Here is a 17,936-nt window from a genome sequence, read left to right on the forward strand (position 1 = left end):
TGGTAGTGCATCTTCTTTAGGAATGACATTTGCGTTGACAGGAGGGTGAGGTCAAGGGGCAGTTTAGTTCACAGGCCCACTGCCCCACCATTAGTGACACCTGCAAACTGGTGTCCACACAGATCCTCTTCCCTCAGTAGCTAGGAATGCATTGCACTTCTAAGTTCACTCCTTGGCAAGCCAGTGCTAGTTAGTTAAGAGTCTGGGGCTGCAACATGCTTTGGCTGCAGGGCAGCAGAGACATGTAAATGAAGGAGATTGGCATCTTTTATAACTGTTTGCCCAGCATGAGCTGCCTCATACTCCAATTCCTCCTACCCCTTCTTGCCCCCCACCTCTGGGCAAAGCAGCTATTTCCAAGATTGCTTCTGTGTTCTGTTTTGCTTAAGTTGAAGAGTGCCCCTAATTCTTTAAACTAAATACATGATAACTTCAAGGAAATGCTTGGAGCCTTTGCTGACTAAAACAAGATGCTTCATTATTCACAAGAGTTTGTCAAAAACACATAGTTGTGATTTGCCATCTATAATATAGATAAAAAGGTTCTGTACCAGAGAGTTGTCAGCCACATGAGGCTGGAGCAGCATAAAGGTGTGCTATGTATCAACTATGAGGTAGCTGTGTGCTGTAAACACAGTATTTAACCCATGTAAATGAACCACGTGCTCACGTTAGCGATCTTCACATCTGCAAGGAGTTGAGGGCTTTTCACATGAAATAAAGACAGAAGAACTAATATCTGCTATTCAGAATTTTGATCTAGGTCAAACTCAGAGGTAGTTACTAACATCAAGTACACATATTCACATGAAGGTCTAAGTTATTTGGCTTGGTTTGAGTAAGCAGGACTGTAGACTACACTGTAAAGAAACAACAACATTATATGGTATGTTCCCTGAGCAAAGTTCTTTGTCCTGAGTATGTTATGTAATAGTGGCAATTTTCTCATATAAAAAATAAATCCCAACTCTTAACCATAAGATAGGTTTGATATGTGCTCTTAGTAGTTCAGTCTGGTCAGATGCTGAAACAGATTTCAAATTGCACCTATATGGTCCACAATTCTCAAGTGTTTCTGTCTTTTCTGTTTTCATTTTTTTACCATGATCTCAGCTCTGAACTTTCATATGTAAACAGGGAATGTCCAATGTTCAAGTCCATAATTTCCTATGTCTATAAAGTCAAGGAACTTTGGTTTGAAATTTCAAAGTGACGTATCACATTTTGCATTTTACTGTTAACCTGCTTATTATACCTGCTAAAAATTAAGCAATGCCACTTTGATTTGTCTACATAATTTAAATAAGCTTGAAATCCTCACATAAGGCAAGGAAGTACTTCTCTACAGCTATATCACATTCAATATCGTCAAAGGTAATAAGCTTTGCATCACAGCACACTGGTATTTCAGTATATACCATGGAGATTCTCAAACACTGTCATGAAATTCAAGCTGAGCTGTAAAGCACTGGCAGGCCAGTCTGAGGCATTTTCTTCTGGTGGCTTGCTGGAACAGCAGCAACTATACCAGTGTCCCCTGATAGGATGCACGGGAGAGGGAGCAGGAACTGTTCAGAATACACCACATTTGAGTCATGCTAATGTCTTTCTGATTATCTGAGCTTACACCAACAGGCCCATACAAAACTATATTTATTGCCAATATTAAGCATACAATTAACTGGTACCTTCTTGGAGATGTTTCAGAAATTTGCCCATAACATCTGGAACCAGGATGATTCCCAATTTTGTTCATGACTGAAACATTAAGGGACTGATACTACAATTGGTCCCTAGCCAGTTACTATAACCGAGAACCAACCCCAGATGATTCTCCATCCTCAGTCCTGTGTTCATCCTGAATTCACCATATGGGTTACTTCAGCGTAAGCACTGATGGTAACTTCCATCAGATCAATGCTTCTGTATGAGATACTTTCAGCTATATGGTGGGAGAGGTTTTGGTCCCTCTGCCCCAGGTTTGTCACTCTAGTTGCCTGACACCAAACATTACACTTTTTAGCATCATTCACAGGTCATACCTACTGGGCAACTGTGAACATCCACTGAATTTTCATTCTCAACCCCAGTATTTTATTCATTTCCATGCTGCTTTTGTTTTAGAAACGAGTTAGAGAACTCTCCAGGGGAAATAAAAACAGTCACCAAAAATATATACCAAATGATTGGTGTTTTCCTCTAAGGTCTTCAGTAGTAAAAAAGGAGGGCTCCCTGCTCTAAGTGATGGTCAGAAGATTGACTTGGTCAAGGGAAGCTGCTGCCGCCACAACCCTTTAAAAACCTCAGAACATGTAAAAGATAACAATGATCTGGTATCAAAATGCCATTGAAAATAATCAAGTCACTACATTTATACATCATCCTCCCCTTCATTTCTCTTAATAGGCAAGTGATTTATAATCAAAACATAGAATTAAAAACATTGAAATATCGGCACAGAAATTACACATTCATTGTCTTTTCGGAGTTATGTATCCCAAAATCGAAAAAGTTTATGGCAGTCAGAGGCTTATGGAGTTAAGGTACTACCTTCAAACAGGAGAATATGAAAAAAAAAAAAAAAAAAACCACTCCATAGATATCAAGAAAAAAAGGCAATCTCAAACTTGGGAGAAAATGGATGTCTTAAAAACTTTTAGTACCATATGATTGGCAGCTCTGAGATCTGAAGTATCCTTTGGTTCACACAAAAGGTAACAGTCATGTTTTTATTTTTATGTAATATAAAAGAAGCAGTACTTAAGAAGAACTCCAGGGGTTAGTTCTGAAACCATCTTAAATGATTCACATGGATTTTCAATTCTTGGACATGTCCAATTATGTGAGGGAGGGTGTGTGCTTCCAGCTACATACACACATATATAAAGACAACCCCTCTTTATATGTATGTCTACATTCCTGTGTAAAATCTTCATACAAACACACACAGATTCAGGCTCTCTCCCTCTCGCACATGTACTTACTGATAAACACAGTATCTCATTCTCTGAATTATGTAAAACATGACACCCTGCTCAAATGTAATTTGCTTAGAGTGATTTGTCTCTTTAAAAAAAATTCACAGTTCCTCAACAGTAGTTAAAATCCCAGGTCAGCTGCTGTCTGTGAAATACTGTTCCCCTGTACTTGCATGAGGTAGACTTCCCAACTGGGTAGAGAACAAGATACGTTAAGAAGTATTATGTCTTTTTCCTTTTCTGAACAGAAGGCCCCTTCTTGTTTTGCTCTTCTGGCGCTGCAGAAGCCTTTGCAGAGGAAGCTTCTTGGGGTGACCTGCCTGACCGTTCCGAGATCTCTGACCTAGCCTCCTGAGGAAATGGTGGGGATGTGCAGCCATGCCCGCCTCCCACTTCTCGGGGGGAGGTCGAAGTGCACGGCTGGGATTCTGCTTCCTGTCTTCCCTGAGAACTGGCCGGCAGCTGTGCAACAGTTTTATGTGGGCAGTTTGCCACCATGTGCATGATGCTCTGACAGTAATGGCACTTCTTTGGCTGAGGAGGTAGACTACATTCCTTAGCATGATGATCAAGGCCACCACAGTTGTAGCATCTGCAAGCAAGAATGAAGAAAACATCTTAGAAGTAGGTAGCCATGTGTCATTAAAAATTTAAAGTCAGAATTTAATAATCAATACAATTATGTAAAATAATCATTTATACAGAAATGCAGAATCTTTAAAATACCAAGATATATAAACTGTCCATGAGATCAGCATATTTTAATATGACTTCTTAAAAGTAATGTTATTTATACTGGTTATACTGGTTGCTTCAAGGATATCAGCACCAAACATTCTGGCAACTTAAAAAATTAATTTTGTTAAGCATAATAATCAATGAAAAGCATGAGTACTAAAACATGAAAGAATATATGATCATTTCCATGGACTGATGGCTTAGTTTAAATTTAACAGGGTATCGTATTTTATTTCTGTGGTACTGGGGATTGAGCCCAGGGGCACTCTACCCCTGAGCTACTCCCTAGCCCTTTTTATCTTGTAACAGGGCCTCATTAAATTGTCCAGGCTGCTCTTGAACTTGGAATCCTTGGGTTCAATATCCCAAGTGTCTGGGATCACAGGTGTGCATCACACTGGTCCCACAGGTGATTTGTAAAGAACAGTTAGTCCACTAGAGGGCAGTCAATATTCAACAAAAAAGCCAGCTAGCTTTAAAAAGAACAGTATAAAAATACAGCTGTTTGCCATGATGTGAAGTAGCAATTTGCTCAGCAACTGGGAAAATTATGGACAAAATTAAATTTTATGAATTTAACGCCATTTTGAGTGTTAATTATTTTGACTATGGAAGCCAGGTGAACTAAAGTTTTTCCTTCATACAAAATTAAATAGTACACTGAAATCTGATATATAAGGAAGATATCAAATCAGACAATCTGGCAAATTACCAAGTAATTTTATAACAATACCAGGAAAATGCTATAAAATAAACATTCTAAATACTTGAATCAGATTAATGAAGTCTGATACTAGTTTAATGACAAGAAAAGTTACTTTCTTCTTCCTGTAGAAATGAGTTTTCCTTAGGGTTTTTTTGTTTTTTTTTTCTAAATTGAAATAAACAATGATCCATTCCTAAATTAATATTTGAATGTACACAGGAGGGATAAGGTTTTGAGGTAAATGTTTGACTTTATTTCTAAAAGCTGAGCAAAGAAATTATTTGGAAGCTGTATCTGCTCAATTTCAATAGACTTTTTCTTTAAAATCTGTATATTAAAAACAAGAAAAGAAAGTGGACAAACTAAGGAAAATTTATATTTACAAAGGTAATCTGAACATTGAATACAGAATGTAATTAGTGATTTGTTTTCAAGTGAAATGTTTTGAGAGCTTTCTAGTTTAAATTTATTTTCTAAATAATTTATGATTCCACATTTCTCATTACAAAGCACAAATAACAGGTCACAATGTTAAAAAAAAAACAAGAAAATATGTAGTAACTGTGAGAATTACTGTAAGATCATAGGGACAACAATAATTAATTGTGACTAATTATATTTGTACGTGTTTCCAGTTCAACAACCTATATACTACCTAATATGTCAAGACAAACTCCTGACCTAATAAGCAGTGTATGTAGGATACTTAGTATTTTATCTTCTGGGATCAGTTTTAAAGGTGAATTTTCTCAATTGGCAAAAACAATAGCAACTATTGTCTGCTTCTCCAGTTATCAAAATCAACTTTACAGATTTTAGAATAATGGATTCACAAGACAGGATTTCATTCTGTGCAGGTATACACCTTTAAGACAGGATCATACTTACAAAAATCAAAGGGAAAACCAATAAATCACGTGTTCTATTTGTTGTGTAACTCATAAATATAAGTTAACAAAACAACATTATACCGAAGATTCAATATTGTTCAACCATATGTTCTAAGAGAGGCTGTAAAACTGAAGAATAAAAATGACCAACAAATGCTTGAAATACAGTAACCAAAATAACACACTCAAAATGGCACCTTTGAAACATATGACCCCATTACTTATGATAATGTTCCCCCCACAGTTCTCTTCTATAATAAAGGGAATGCTACATTAGATTTGCCCATCTGTAAAATATCTTTCTTTTGAATGAAATCCACTTGCTAAGGATAACATCCAGTCAGGAGCTCATTTTCAGAGAAAGAAAACAGGACAGAGGGCTCAGTAAAAAGCTGGCTCTCCTGCAGACACGTGGATTTCATGTCACTGGCATGCACCGTGTTCTTTGGGAAACTATTCTGCCCACTCATTCATCAGGCCCTTGATGTCAGAATTCTTTCACAAACAGCAACTCTGATCACACTCTATGCACTTACCATTACATTTGGGTTATCAAAGTTATTTATAAGGATACTATATAATTTTGTTCATGCATTCTCATCTGCATAGTTAATTCACCCCCTTGGCTTTTCAGATAATGTGCTATCATACGTCCAGACTGCCTTCCACATTGAAAAGATTTGCATTCAGTGTATATGTGCTTGGTCTTAGAAGGGGGAGGAGTGGTATTTTTCGCCTTTTCTATTTAATCATTCAATGTCAATCATTCTTACTAAGAGTGCAGATCACACCCCATTATGAAATCCCTTCCTTCCCCAGGGACTGAAACCAAAATGGAAATGTCCAGCTACCTTGCAGCTCATAAATGATACCACAACCACAAACTCCACCAAGCTATATGTGGTCTGGTCCCTTTTGTTCACACTCCACACTTCTCCAAATCAGTTTGTTTTTCACTAGTTTGTATGAATTTTACATTGTGATATGAGTATAAAAATGGCACGTGTGACCACATACAGCTACATGCTTAAGACATGGAAGGGTAGTGTCACAAGCAAAGGCTACACAAAGAAAACTACAATTGTACTTTGTTATACATAGCCCCACATAAAAAATAAAATAGTCTGCTTGCCTACACAAAGTGAAACCCTGGGATCAATCCCTACCACAGTGAAAAATAAATTTTAAAAAATTAATTAATTAATTGATAAATAAAATGATCCATGTTAAGTATTTTATAAAATGCTGAGCCAATGACATAAAGTATATTTTCTTACCTTGAAACATAAAGAAGAAAAAACATTCCATTTAATCTTAAGAATGGTTAAGTTCTTCATAAACTTTTAAGTACTTCTAACGAGCTAACACATTCACTATGTATTATTTATTTTAAAAGCTTTCAAGATAAAAATAAAAATTGGAGTCAAACTTTAAAAGACTATCAAAGGAAGAGTAAAATTTTTAAATGAAGGAGAACTGCCAATCAACAGATAGAATAGAGGCACATAAGATGACCAAATAAATAGAAACCAATCATTTAGGCTTTTATAAATCAAGACAAAAAGACTATTTGTTAATCAATAATAAAAACATATCCAAATTTCTGAAGGCTCCATTTTTTAAAAAGGAAAAATGACTCAGCAATAAGAATTTAGGTCTGCTATGATCCTTAGAAATCTCAGATTTCTTTGTTTCCAAACAAAGGAATACGTAAATCATGTTTTCAAATGATATCAGCAATAATGTTCAGAACTGAGCTCAACTGAGGATCACTAGATTAAAATGTATGCGTACAGTAATTTTTAAATGATACTCCAAATGTCTTAAACGCTTCATCAATTCTAGGTTCCCCTTAATCCCAAAAGTGATAATAACAGCAAAAATTAGGGAAGTAAGTGATCCTACAGAGGGAGAGCCAGATGTGCCTGTCTAAATGTATAATGGGAAAAAGTATAAGTTGGGGCGCTTCTCCATTTTGAGACTACTAAGAATTTATATGGAAATTCCAATCTCATAAGGGTCAGACATTAAGGATGAAGACACAATGATCTGCAAGCTTCTCAACGGAAAGGGAATGCTGAGAGAAGAGTAAGTAAAGCAGTATCAGGGACAGAGTACAGAGTGGAAAAAGTGAAAGTTTTAGACAGGTAAAAGGTATAAGACAGGAACAGATAAAAATTCCTGGAAAAGAAAGAGGAGAAAAAAATATTCTAAAGTTTCCAAATGGGATGCCAGAGGGACTTAAGAAAAGTCACAGGTTGGAAAGAATTTCAGGAACTAAACTGAAAGTATAACCCACTCTCTGAAGAAATTATCATTTTTAATATAGGGTTCAACTGAAATCCAGAAAAGAGGGGTTGGGAGTGTATCTTAGCATGCATGAGGCCTTGAATTCAACTCTCAGCACCAAAAAAAGAAAAAGAAAACCTCTCACACAAAAACCAAACCCCCAAACAAACAAAAAACAAAACCCAGGAATGATACTAATAACATTCCTCAATTTTATATTTTTTGTTTCTAATCAGTTAAGTGTCGATCAGCCCAGGAGAGCTGAAAAGGAAAAGACCCAGAACGTAGCTCTTGACGGCAACAATCTGCTCATCCTGTGCCTCCTGAGAGTAAGAGGGACCAAAATCAGCCTTCCAGAGGCCCCATTTTGTCCTGGTAGCTTCTAAGCAATCTAAATTATATACATCTGGGTATGGCTTATTCTTTCCATAGGCTCTGTCCCAAAGTACCCAGAAGAGAGTTAGGAAACTGATGAATCACAGAACTAGAGAGGTCCTTCAACGATACTCGAATTTCTCTATCAGAAAGAAGTCTATGCTTTATAGTTTCCTTCTTTTATTTCAGTTTCTTAAATCAAACTCCGAAGACCATAAATCAGACAATATAACATTTAATAAAGTTGATTTTTAATATTCTTCGTAAGTACAACAAATAAGAACACTGAATTTTCAAAAATATTAGTAGTAATAAGTTCTTTTTAAAAGTTTCCTAAGAAATATATGAAAAAAAAAATTCATTTAACATCAGACAAGTTTTTATTAGTATCTTGAAAGATAAAAGTCAGTATCAGGGCTGGGGTTGTGGCTCAATGGTAGAGAGCTTGCCTCAAATGCGTGAGGCACTGGGTTCAATCCTCAGCACCACATATAAATAAAATAAATAAAATTAAGGTATTGTGTCCATCTACAACCAAAAAAAATTTTTTTTTAAAAGCCAGTATCATCCTTCTCTATTACCTTAATTCTAAAACTAAAAAATCTATACACACTACAGGCTAAACATACTGTTAACAAAATTAAAATAATAGAAATAATAATAAATAGGTTCAATTTATTGAGCACTATGTACTGACACCACTATGCTAAAGATTTTTAATGTGTTACATAATTTAAACTTCCTCCAAACCCTATGAAATAGGTACTACAATATCTATACTTTATTGATGAAGAAATTAACTCAGAGAATTTACCTAGAAGAAAATTTTAATTGAAATCAGCATGTTTCACTTCCTTTTTTTTTTTTTTTTTTTTTTTTTTTTTTTGGTACTGGGGATTGAACCCAAGGGCACTTAGCCACTGAGCTACATATTTAGCCCTTTTTATTTTTTATTTTGAGACAGGGTCTCACCAAGCTGCTTAGAGTCTTGCCAAGTTGCTGAGGTTGGCCTTGAACTTGTGATCCTCCTGCCTCAGCCTCCAGAGTCACTGGAATTACAGGTATGCATAACCGTGCCTAACCATTTCCACTTTTATTATATAACCGTGTTATAGTCAACAATATGGATGTCATTTTATTATATGTAAGCCTAAAAAAAAAAGATCTTAAATTTGAAACACCAGCACATATACACACACACACACACACACACATATTCATATGTGTGTGTGTGTGTGTGTGTTTATGATTTGAAGTAGATTTTTCTTGAGATTTGGGTTACTGTTTTATCACTGCACTGGAGAGGTCAGCTCCTTTCTTGAGCTCTTTCTATAAAATCAAAGGCTGGGACTAGATTAGTTCAGATTTCTTTTTCAGTATCAAGGCCAGGTTTTATTTCTATCCTCTTTTATTTCATACATTGCAAAATTTTATTTTAAATATTGGCAAATATTTTTTCCATTCTCTTTAATCATATTTCTAAGACTGTAATTGGGAACCTTAGGTTGATAGGCTATAATCTGTTATCAAACTGACGCCATAAAAGTCAAGTCAAAAAAGAGAGGTCTGACATTTCAGTTAGTCCATGAAATCATACCATGGTGTGCATGACATATTTGGCCTTGAGACACTCCCATCAGATTCCACTGGTTGCAGTGAATGTAAATTAAGACTGTCTCTCTTGGAGAATAATTTGACAGCATATTTCAAAATATTAATATCCATACCCTCTGATCTGGCAACTTTAAACTCTAGGAATCTGTCCTCCAGGTATATTCACCACCAACAACAATGTTGTGGGTACTAAGATAAGAACTAGAGCAAAGTTCATAATGTAAAAAGTTAGAAAAGAAAAATGATAGTAACAATCAAATCCAGGTCTAACTGCAGAGTCCATCTCTTTATACCTAAGCTATATGTAAAACTGAAAACTTAAAGTTTGCATACACCAAGAAACACTCTGCAGATACCAAAAAGAATGAAGTAAAATAATTTTCAAAAACTTGAGATCTTTATGTAAGATTTTCAAGATTTTAAGTAAAAAAAGCAAACCACAGGATAATACATAAATATAGTATAATCACCTTAATGTTTCAAAGACACTATACATGATATAAGTAATTATATGCATCTTTTATCCTATGGAAAAAATACCAGAAGGATAAATAGTAAGTTAACAAATTAACACTGGTTACATCTAGGAAGGAAAATAGTATATGAAGTGGCATTTCATTTCCCATGAATTTTTATAGTTCCTTTTTTAAATTACAAGAAAGAATATATTGTTTGTTTGTTAAAAAATAAAAAGTAATTACAGTTACATAATTCAATTTCCATTTTGTAATTTAACCTTCCCTCTTATTGTTAGTCACATGACAGTGAACCTAATATAATAGTGGTTCCACAATCACCTTGGAAGCTTTTAAAAATACTAATGCCTGAGTCCTGCAGCAGACCTTTCAAACAGAATCTTTCAGAGGGATGCTCCAGACATCAGTATTTTTTAAAAGCTCCTTGGTGAACAGTGATAGGCAGCTACTTGAGAACTGCAGCTGTACACAAACTTCTCTGCAAGGACGATCTTACCATGGGGGTCACTCTATAATCCCAACACTGTAAAGCAATATGGCCCAAAACAAAAAACTGTTTTCAACAGGTCACTGATGCCTCAGAAAGGAGAAGGGGGAGAGATGGGAAGAAAGGGGAAAGCGAGGGAGTGAAGTGTGTATCTTATTTCCTTTCTGGGAACCAAACACGACTCCCTGTAATTGCTGGCTGTGACAGTTACAACCTTGCAGCATTACTGATATCTGCTTATTTTGGAAGGAAAACACTACAAAACCTACTGAGTTTAACTCATAAGTGGTTCTCTGTTCTGAGGACATTTACATGATTAGTTCATAATGAGAAACAGGTTCAATGTGTAGTCACCATCATTAAAATGGATAAAACTTTACGTGCCTTAATCAACTGCTACCTTCTCTAAACTTCATCATCATCAATGATTAACATATGCTTTCCCATTTTCAGTTATTTTGGAATGTCCCATAGCTAAAATAACACCCATAAGCATATACATTTGTTTGATATGATATACTCTGGCAAAATTTCTCCTGATTGGTCAAATTCTGTTGACTTTCAAAGAGAAAATGCTGTACTTTCTTATGGATATAAGTTGGATAATTAAAAATGATAATAATGATAATAATAAATATAAATAAATTGTTAATAATAACAATAAATACTCAGGGGTTGAAGCTGTAGCTCAGTGGTAGCGCACTTGCTTATTAGCACATGTGAGGCACTAAGTTCAATCCTCAGTACCACATAAAAATAAACAAACAAAAAATTAAAAAAATATGTATATATATAAATAAATACTTAGAATCAAACCCAGGTGGTCTGGCTGCAGAGTCCATGCTTTTTACCACTAAACTACAAAGATGTAAAACTGAAAAATAAGTTAAAGCCTGAACATTAAAATATGGGTATAAATCTATACCCTTAAGAAATTAATATGTATATAAGGTATACAAATCTCTTTCCAGATTACCTTGGAAGTGTTTAAAAATACTAATGCCTGGGTCCTACTGCAGACAAGATCTCTTGTTTTTTATAAAATGATTAGTCATTATTTTTTACAAAGTTAATATTTAAACTATACGTTGCCTGGAAGAGTGTCATTAATAGGGTAACTACTACTCACTCTGGATTTCAATATTTAAAAAGTTCAAGATAAGGCTGGGGTTGTGGCTCAGTGGTAGAGCACTTGCCTAGCATGTATGAGGCACTGGTTTCGATCCTCAGCATCACATAGAAATAAATTAAAAGTTAAAAATAAAAAAGCCCAAGATAGTTTAAAAACTTGTTAGACTACCATAAGAGCAGGTTCTCAATATTATTAAGAAGGGACAATTGGCAAAATCATCAATCAGTGCTTCATAATGAATACTAAAAGGTGTTTGGATGGTTTTGCATTACCTAATTCTGTGGAACCAAAGTGAATTCAAAACTCTAAAATTGCTGGCATTGGGAATTAATTCTCTGTCTTCTCTAAAGCTTAGTTTTTAGACAAACTAAACTGATTTGGGGTTTGTACTGATCTAAAAAGGTGTTTTTTACTTGCCCACTGATATGCTAACCTCTCTTTTCTGTCTGGTTATATGATGAGAAACTACAGACCTTGCCTATTGGTGGATTGATTCAACTGCTTATAATATGCATTCAATCATTTTCATAAGGTCAAATGAAAAAGAAAACAAGACTTAAATATACTATGTGCACAACTATGCATGAGATGCCAGTGAAAGGTATGTGATAGTCATCTGGGTAATGAGGTTTATGTACCTCACCTCATCTGACATCTTCTTCTAACTGCACTGGGGGTTGTCTTCAATTTATTAGCTTTTGGGGTCTATGGTAGATATGGTCTACCTTATAATACCAGCTAAAAATGTACCACAGTATCTTGAAAACCAGCTAAAATACACAATAGCTCTTTTTGCAAACCTTTCTTTTTATAAAAACAACATGATATGATGGAAAATATGGGGTAAAGATACATAACACTCAAATGGCAGTGCAGGTCACTGAGAAAGATACACAACTGATTTAGAAGAGGCCACAGAAGGGAACAGAAATCATCAGAGCTTAGGGCACTTCAATCAGGGACAGTTATAAACCAGGTTTTCATATTTCATTCCATTATATTTAAAAGTACGTGGTAGATACTGCTGCAATCCCATGGAATAATAATCATTTGTTGAGTGTCTTCTATTCTGTACCATTAACTTAAGAAGGTATATCATAATGAATTCTAGGTCATAAGTTAAATCTTCATTTGAAATCAAAATGTTATGTCTCTTTTAACAGACAAACAACATCCTAGACAGGTAATCTGCTGGCTAATGGAAAAGTAGAAGAAGAAGAGAAAGGGGAGGAAGGGGAGGAGGAGGAGGAGGAGGAGAAGGAGGAGGAGAAAGACGTACTCAAACACAGAGAACTTAATGCTTTCCAATCTCTTGGGAGTAGAAGCACTTTGTTATGAAACAACCCAATCTCACATGCAGTGGGCACTCGGCCAATGCTACTTTCAAAACTCAAGATAATGAAGGTGCGAGAAGAGGGAATGTCTAGTCCAGGAGTGACACACTCTCTCAGTCTGCTCTCTCTCTCTCTCTTACACACACAAACACACACACAGAGCACATGTTGCAGTATTCAAACTGCACACTTTCATCATTTTTGGAAGTTTACCATATTCAATCACACTGACCTTTAGGTATAGAGTATTTTAGGTTGTTGCTATTATTAAATATAAAGAAAAGATAATATTTAATTCATCTCCAAATTATTAAAATTAGATGCTTGTTTAGATAGAAGAAACAGATTATAATATGCAATCTGAAAATGTCTGCTTATTTATCTACTACAGCAGACTGGCCAGAAACTTAAAACCCCAGAACCACTCGCTTTCCACCAGACCATTCCAAATTCATCAGCAAAGGTGTGTCAGTGGAGTGACATCTGATGTGAATAAGCATCAGCTTGGCCTAAAGAAATATAATCCTGCTAGTGCTTGTGTCAACTTTTTTTTTTCTTGTGGTACTAAGGATTGAACCCAGGGCCCTGTACATACTAGGCATACTCTACCACTCAGAGATATCTCCTGTCCTTTGTACCAATTTTTATAAATGCTTTTTTCTTGCTCATCACATGATTTCTTCTAGTCTTTGGTTCTGTAAGCCAGCATTATTCTTTTCTTATCTGTGACACTATTTAACAAGCCATTCTTAAGTCATATATACATATTGCAAATTTTAGTGCACTGAAAAAACTTTATTAAATATTTGACTGAAGCACAAGAAATTTTAAAAGAATTATCATGATTACTTAATAAGTGAAGCAATAATCTGTTACCTAGAGAAGTGAATATAAACATCCAAACAAAAAAGAATTTAAATGCCAAAATAAAAATAGGTTTACAAATATTTTAGGTATATAAAATAAAAATTTCAAAATAACATAGTGACCAGCTTGTCTCTCTCGCTCTCTCACACACATACTTCTCTATTAAAGCAGAAGGGAGACACCATGAGAAATTCCAAAGAAAAGAAAGACACACAGGCTAAGAATCAATTTTGTTGGCATGACTGATGGTACAAATGAGGGTTAGGTAAAAGTTGGAGTTTATACTGGTTGTTTGCAAGCCACAGGCAAAGAAGAGGCTAGATTAAAAGATGTTATCCTGGGTTTAGCCAAGGGAGTACTTGCTGGGTTTTTCAGAGCTGTGACATTACCATGATTGAGTTACTTTTAATACAAGTAATGCTGACAGTATCTGGGTTTTTATGAAGATTATGTCAAAACACCTCCCTATTGCTGCATTACTGAATTGCTAGCACTGAATTAGTACTATATTACTGAACTACTAAGAAATATTCATAAACCTCCCATTTTGACAATGTTCCTATGAACAGCATTAAAAAATATTTATAGAGGTCCAGTGTCTTAGAGCACAGTGCCTGATGTGATCTTTCCAAAATGTGCCTTCAAGGGCAAAGGGCAAAAGAAACCTGTGCCAAACCATCTCCTGCCTTGATAGCTACACAGGAATTGAAAAGAGTTAAAAGTATTTTGCTAAAATCACCAAGGAAAGGCTTCCAATGATCAGTGAGTTTGATCTCCCATTCCAGCAGCAGCTACAGCTGAGGAAAATGATGAGGTATAGATGAGAAGTAAATAACCCCTGTCCATTTCTAATCTAGTAGACTGGGTCTTCTTGTGACAAGCTTTGCCAAGAATCAGCAGTTCTTAAATTGTTCACCACTTAGGTAGGTAGGTGAAAATTGAACAATTTTATCATGTCCAGAAAATCTCCGTAAACTGATATTTTCTCCTCTTGTGTAAATCAGTTCTGGAAAATGAGGTTCTGAAGACAAAGTCATGAAAATGTTCTTGACCTCATGGCTACTTCTTTTTCTTCTCCTTACTGCTTAGACTGTCCTTCATGTTAAAAAGTTTTATATGTGACTAAAGTTTTATGGTCAAGTAGCTAATACATCCTGCAGATCTCTGTCACTGATCCCTTTGGAATCTTGTCTTTCTATTTAACTTTCTTTCTTTTTTTGGTGCCGGGGAATGAACCCAGTGGAGCTTAACTACGGAACCACATCCCTAGCCCTTTTTAATTTTTTTATTGTGAGACAGGGTCTCATTAAGTTGCCGAGGGTCTTACTAAGCTGCTGAGGCTGGCTTTGAAATTGTGATCCTCCTGCCTCAGCCTCCCAGGCAGCAGGGATTACAGGTGTGCACCACTGAGTCCAGCCCTGCTTAACGTTTTAAGACTATGCTCTGTGAACACATGGCCACCAAGTTAAAGATGGGGGTAAAAACAGAGGGTAAATATGAGGAAGGCATTTAAATCTCTTAATGGACCCACATTTCCAAATATTTTCAGTGTTTGATGATCCTAAGGGATAGTCTGTACATGTAACCAAATTTATTTGTACATACTCTACAAGCCAAAGGAAAAATGGCTTTTTAACGAGGGTAATTCTGTATGTTTTTGAATGACAAGCTTTCCTCTCCTTTGATTACCCTCTGGATTTGGCCAGGAGAAGTTTATATGAAGAACTTGATTTATTTTCTCAGTGGGATAAGAGAAACAAAGCCACTACAAATTTTTTTCTTAAAAAATAAATAAATAAATAAAAACTTGAGAAATACCCTAACAGATGTGGTAAAAGAAAGTAAACTTGTTTGGACAATACTTAATCGTTTTACTCTAAAATTATATTTATTTCAGAAAACTAACAAATGTTTTAATATATGATAGCTGCATGTGGTAAAATGCTACTTATTTATCACAATGAGTGCAAAGTTCTCTTCAATTTCTTTGTCTAGATCCAGAGCATACACTTCTGGATTATCTGGTTCTGGCTCTATGAGGGCTGTATTACAGTTCTTTACATGACTGCTAACTGACAGACATGCCAAGTTATTCTCTGTAGAGAGATAAATTCTATCCTGAAAGACAGAGGTTCAATTGATTTCCCTACCCTGCTGCAGAAAGAGTTAGTTTTGCCCCCATATGCACATTTATTTCAATATTCCTAATCTGGAGTAAACTCTTTGGATTCTTCTTTGAACCAGTTATAACAGCTTCCTGGTTGTGTCACTTAATTGAATTAAATAAAATCTTTTAACATTTTATTCATTTTGTATCTGTATAAGATACATATAATAAATATGGACTAGAGAAGTCACTGCATAGGACACAGAAATCATCATGGACACTGTTCTTTTAAGCACACAGATCTAGAAAGGAGACAAGATAAATGCGTAACTAACTTTAAAATTCAAGATTATGAAACCCAATTTAGATTTTGTGTTTCTTTTCTCAATGATTTTATTTTTTCTATATTTTGAAATTTTGCTGTTTCATAATTCTGGAAATTAGTTCCAAATATGCTAAAAAGAGATTAAAGTAAAAGAAATATGCTTGTTGTTATAAAAATAGTTCTTACATTTAATAAGACACAGTAAAGTAATATTAAGATAATAATAAAATAATGAGAAAAATTAAAATGAGAAAAAGATATAATCGCTAGAAAGACAATAAGATAGTGAAACAAATCACCTCTATCTCGCCTTCCTTCAGTTTTCTTGTTGTGTTTCTCAAGGTATTGCCTGATCTTTCAAGAATGTATAGAGGACATTGTGAGGCGGCATTTTTACCATCTTTTTTCTTTTTAACCTTTCACTGAATACAATTGAGAATTCAGAATCTTTCATTTCCTGTCCATAAAGGCAGAGAACTGACAGAAGATGTTTTACAACTGTTAGACAAATAAAAGTACAAATAGAAAAAGAGCTGAACTCCAGATGCTAAGAGTGATGACAAAGTTAGTTATATAGGTAAAATCTCAGATTATGAATCTTCATATGAGGTAGTATCTCTATAAATTCTCTCAAGTTCAAGAATTAATGAGTGAACAATGTATTTCTAAGGACAAAAAGGAAATAGGCTATTTAGCTGGTCATTCTACAGTGACAGTATTATGCACAATTTCTGAGCAAAAATTTTGCTAAAAGGATACATAACAGTATTCTTTCACCTTTTAAAAGGCATGTACTGGGAAATTCACTTAAGATGGTTCAGAGTTGCACACTTGGAAAGTAGTGAAGACACTGAGAGTTGCACAGAAATTAAAAACACCATTGAAATGATTGTTCTAATTGGTGTCAAAAATGAAACATGTTTTGAAATTACAGGCTAAGGAGAATGACTATCTTCTTTTCATCAAAATTAGGAGCCATAAAAATTTAAAAAAGTATTCCTCTTGGGGTTGCAAGTAAAAGAAGAAACCAGAAGTAATAATGCGCTGGCATGTCTTAGAAATAGATTTGAAATAGGGGAATTTACAACACAGGTATGTTCCAGAATCATCTATGTACAGTTACTTGCATTCAAAGGCTCATGCCCATTTTGGACACATATATCATCATGACAGAAAAATATGGGATAAAACATTTGGATTTGTTATAATTAAATTCTTATTAATTTCTGGGTTTGTAAAAACCATCCTTTAATTTGTAAATTATTAGTAATATTAGTTTAAAGGAGTCCGGTAGATGATGGCTACTCTTCCAGGCATATTTATGGCTAATAAAATAGACTCTGACAATTGCTGTAACAAAAAAGGAGACACCATCATCATCATCATCATTACTGGAACAACAGAAATGGCTATGGGAAGGAGTTGGACCGGCTATAGTAAGGTTGTTAAAAACTATGAAAAAAGAGTAAGGTCTACATAGATGCAGAGATGGAAAAGAAAACATGCAAGATTAGTAAATGGCAAGATAAATTAGACAGAAGTAGAAAATCGGAAGGCTTGTTTAGAAAGGCAAGTTGGTTGGCTTGGAAAAGAAAAGAAAAACTTGATGAAACTATAA

General features: G+C 35.1%; 1 protein-coding gene across 2 annotated transcripts in view; it reads right to left on the minus strand.

Annotated features, from left to right (window-relative positions):
* Window positions 1-3,200: 3,200 nt before the first annotated feature.
* Window positions 3,201-17,936, minus strand: part of LIN28B (lin-28 homolog B) — a gene marked incomplete at both ends in the record, with an annotated part of 106,252 nt that continues 91,516 nt past the window's right edge. For both annotated transcript variants that reach the window (XM_079146126.1, XM_079146125.1), the window contains one exon: window positions 3,201-3,570. In XM_079146126.1, coding sequence (XP_079002252.1) covers window positions 3,201-3,570 — 370 coding nt within the window. The remainder of the gene's footprint in view (window positions 3,571-17,936) is intronic.

Source organism: Sciurus vulgaris, assembly GCF_902686455.1.
Source record: "Sciurus vulgaris genome assembly, chromosome: 7".
NCBI lineage: Eukaryota > Metazoa > Chordata > Mammalia > Rodentia > Sciuridae > Sciurus > Sciurus vulgaris.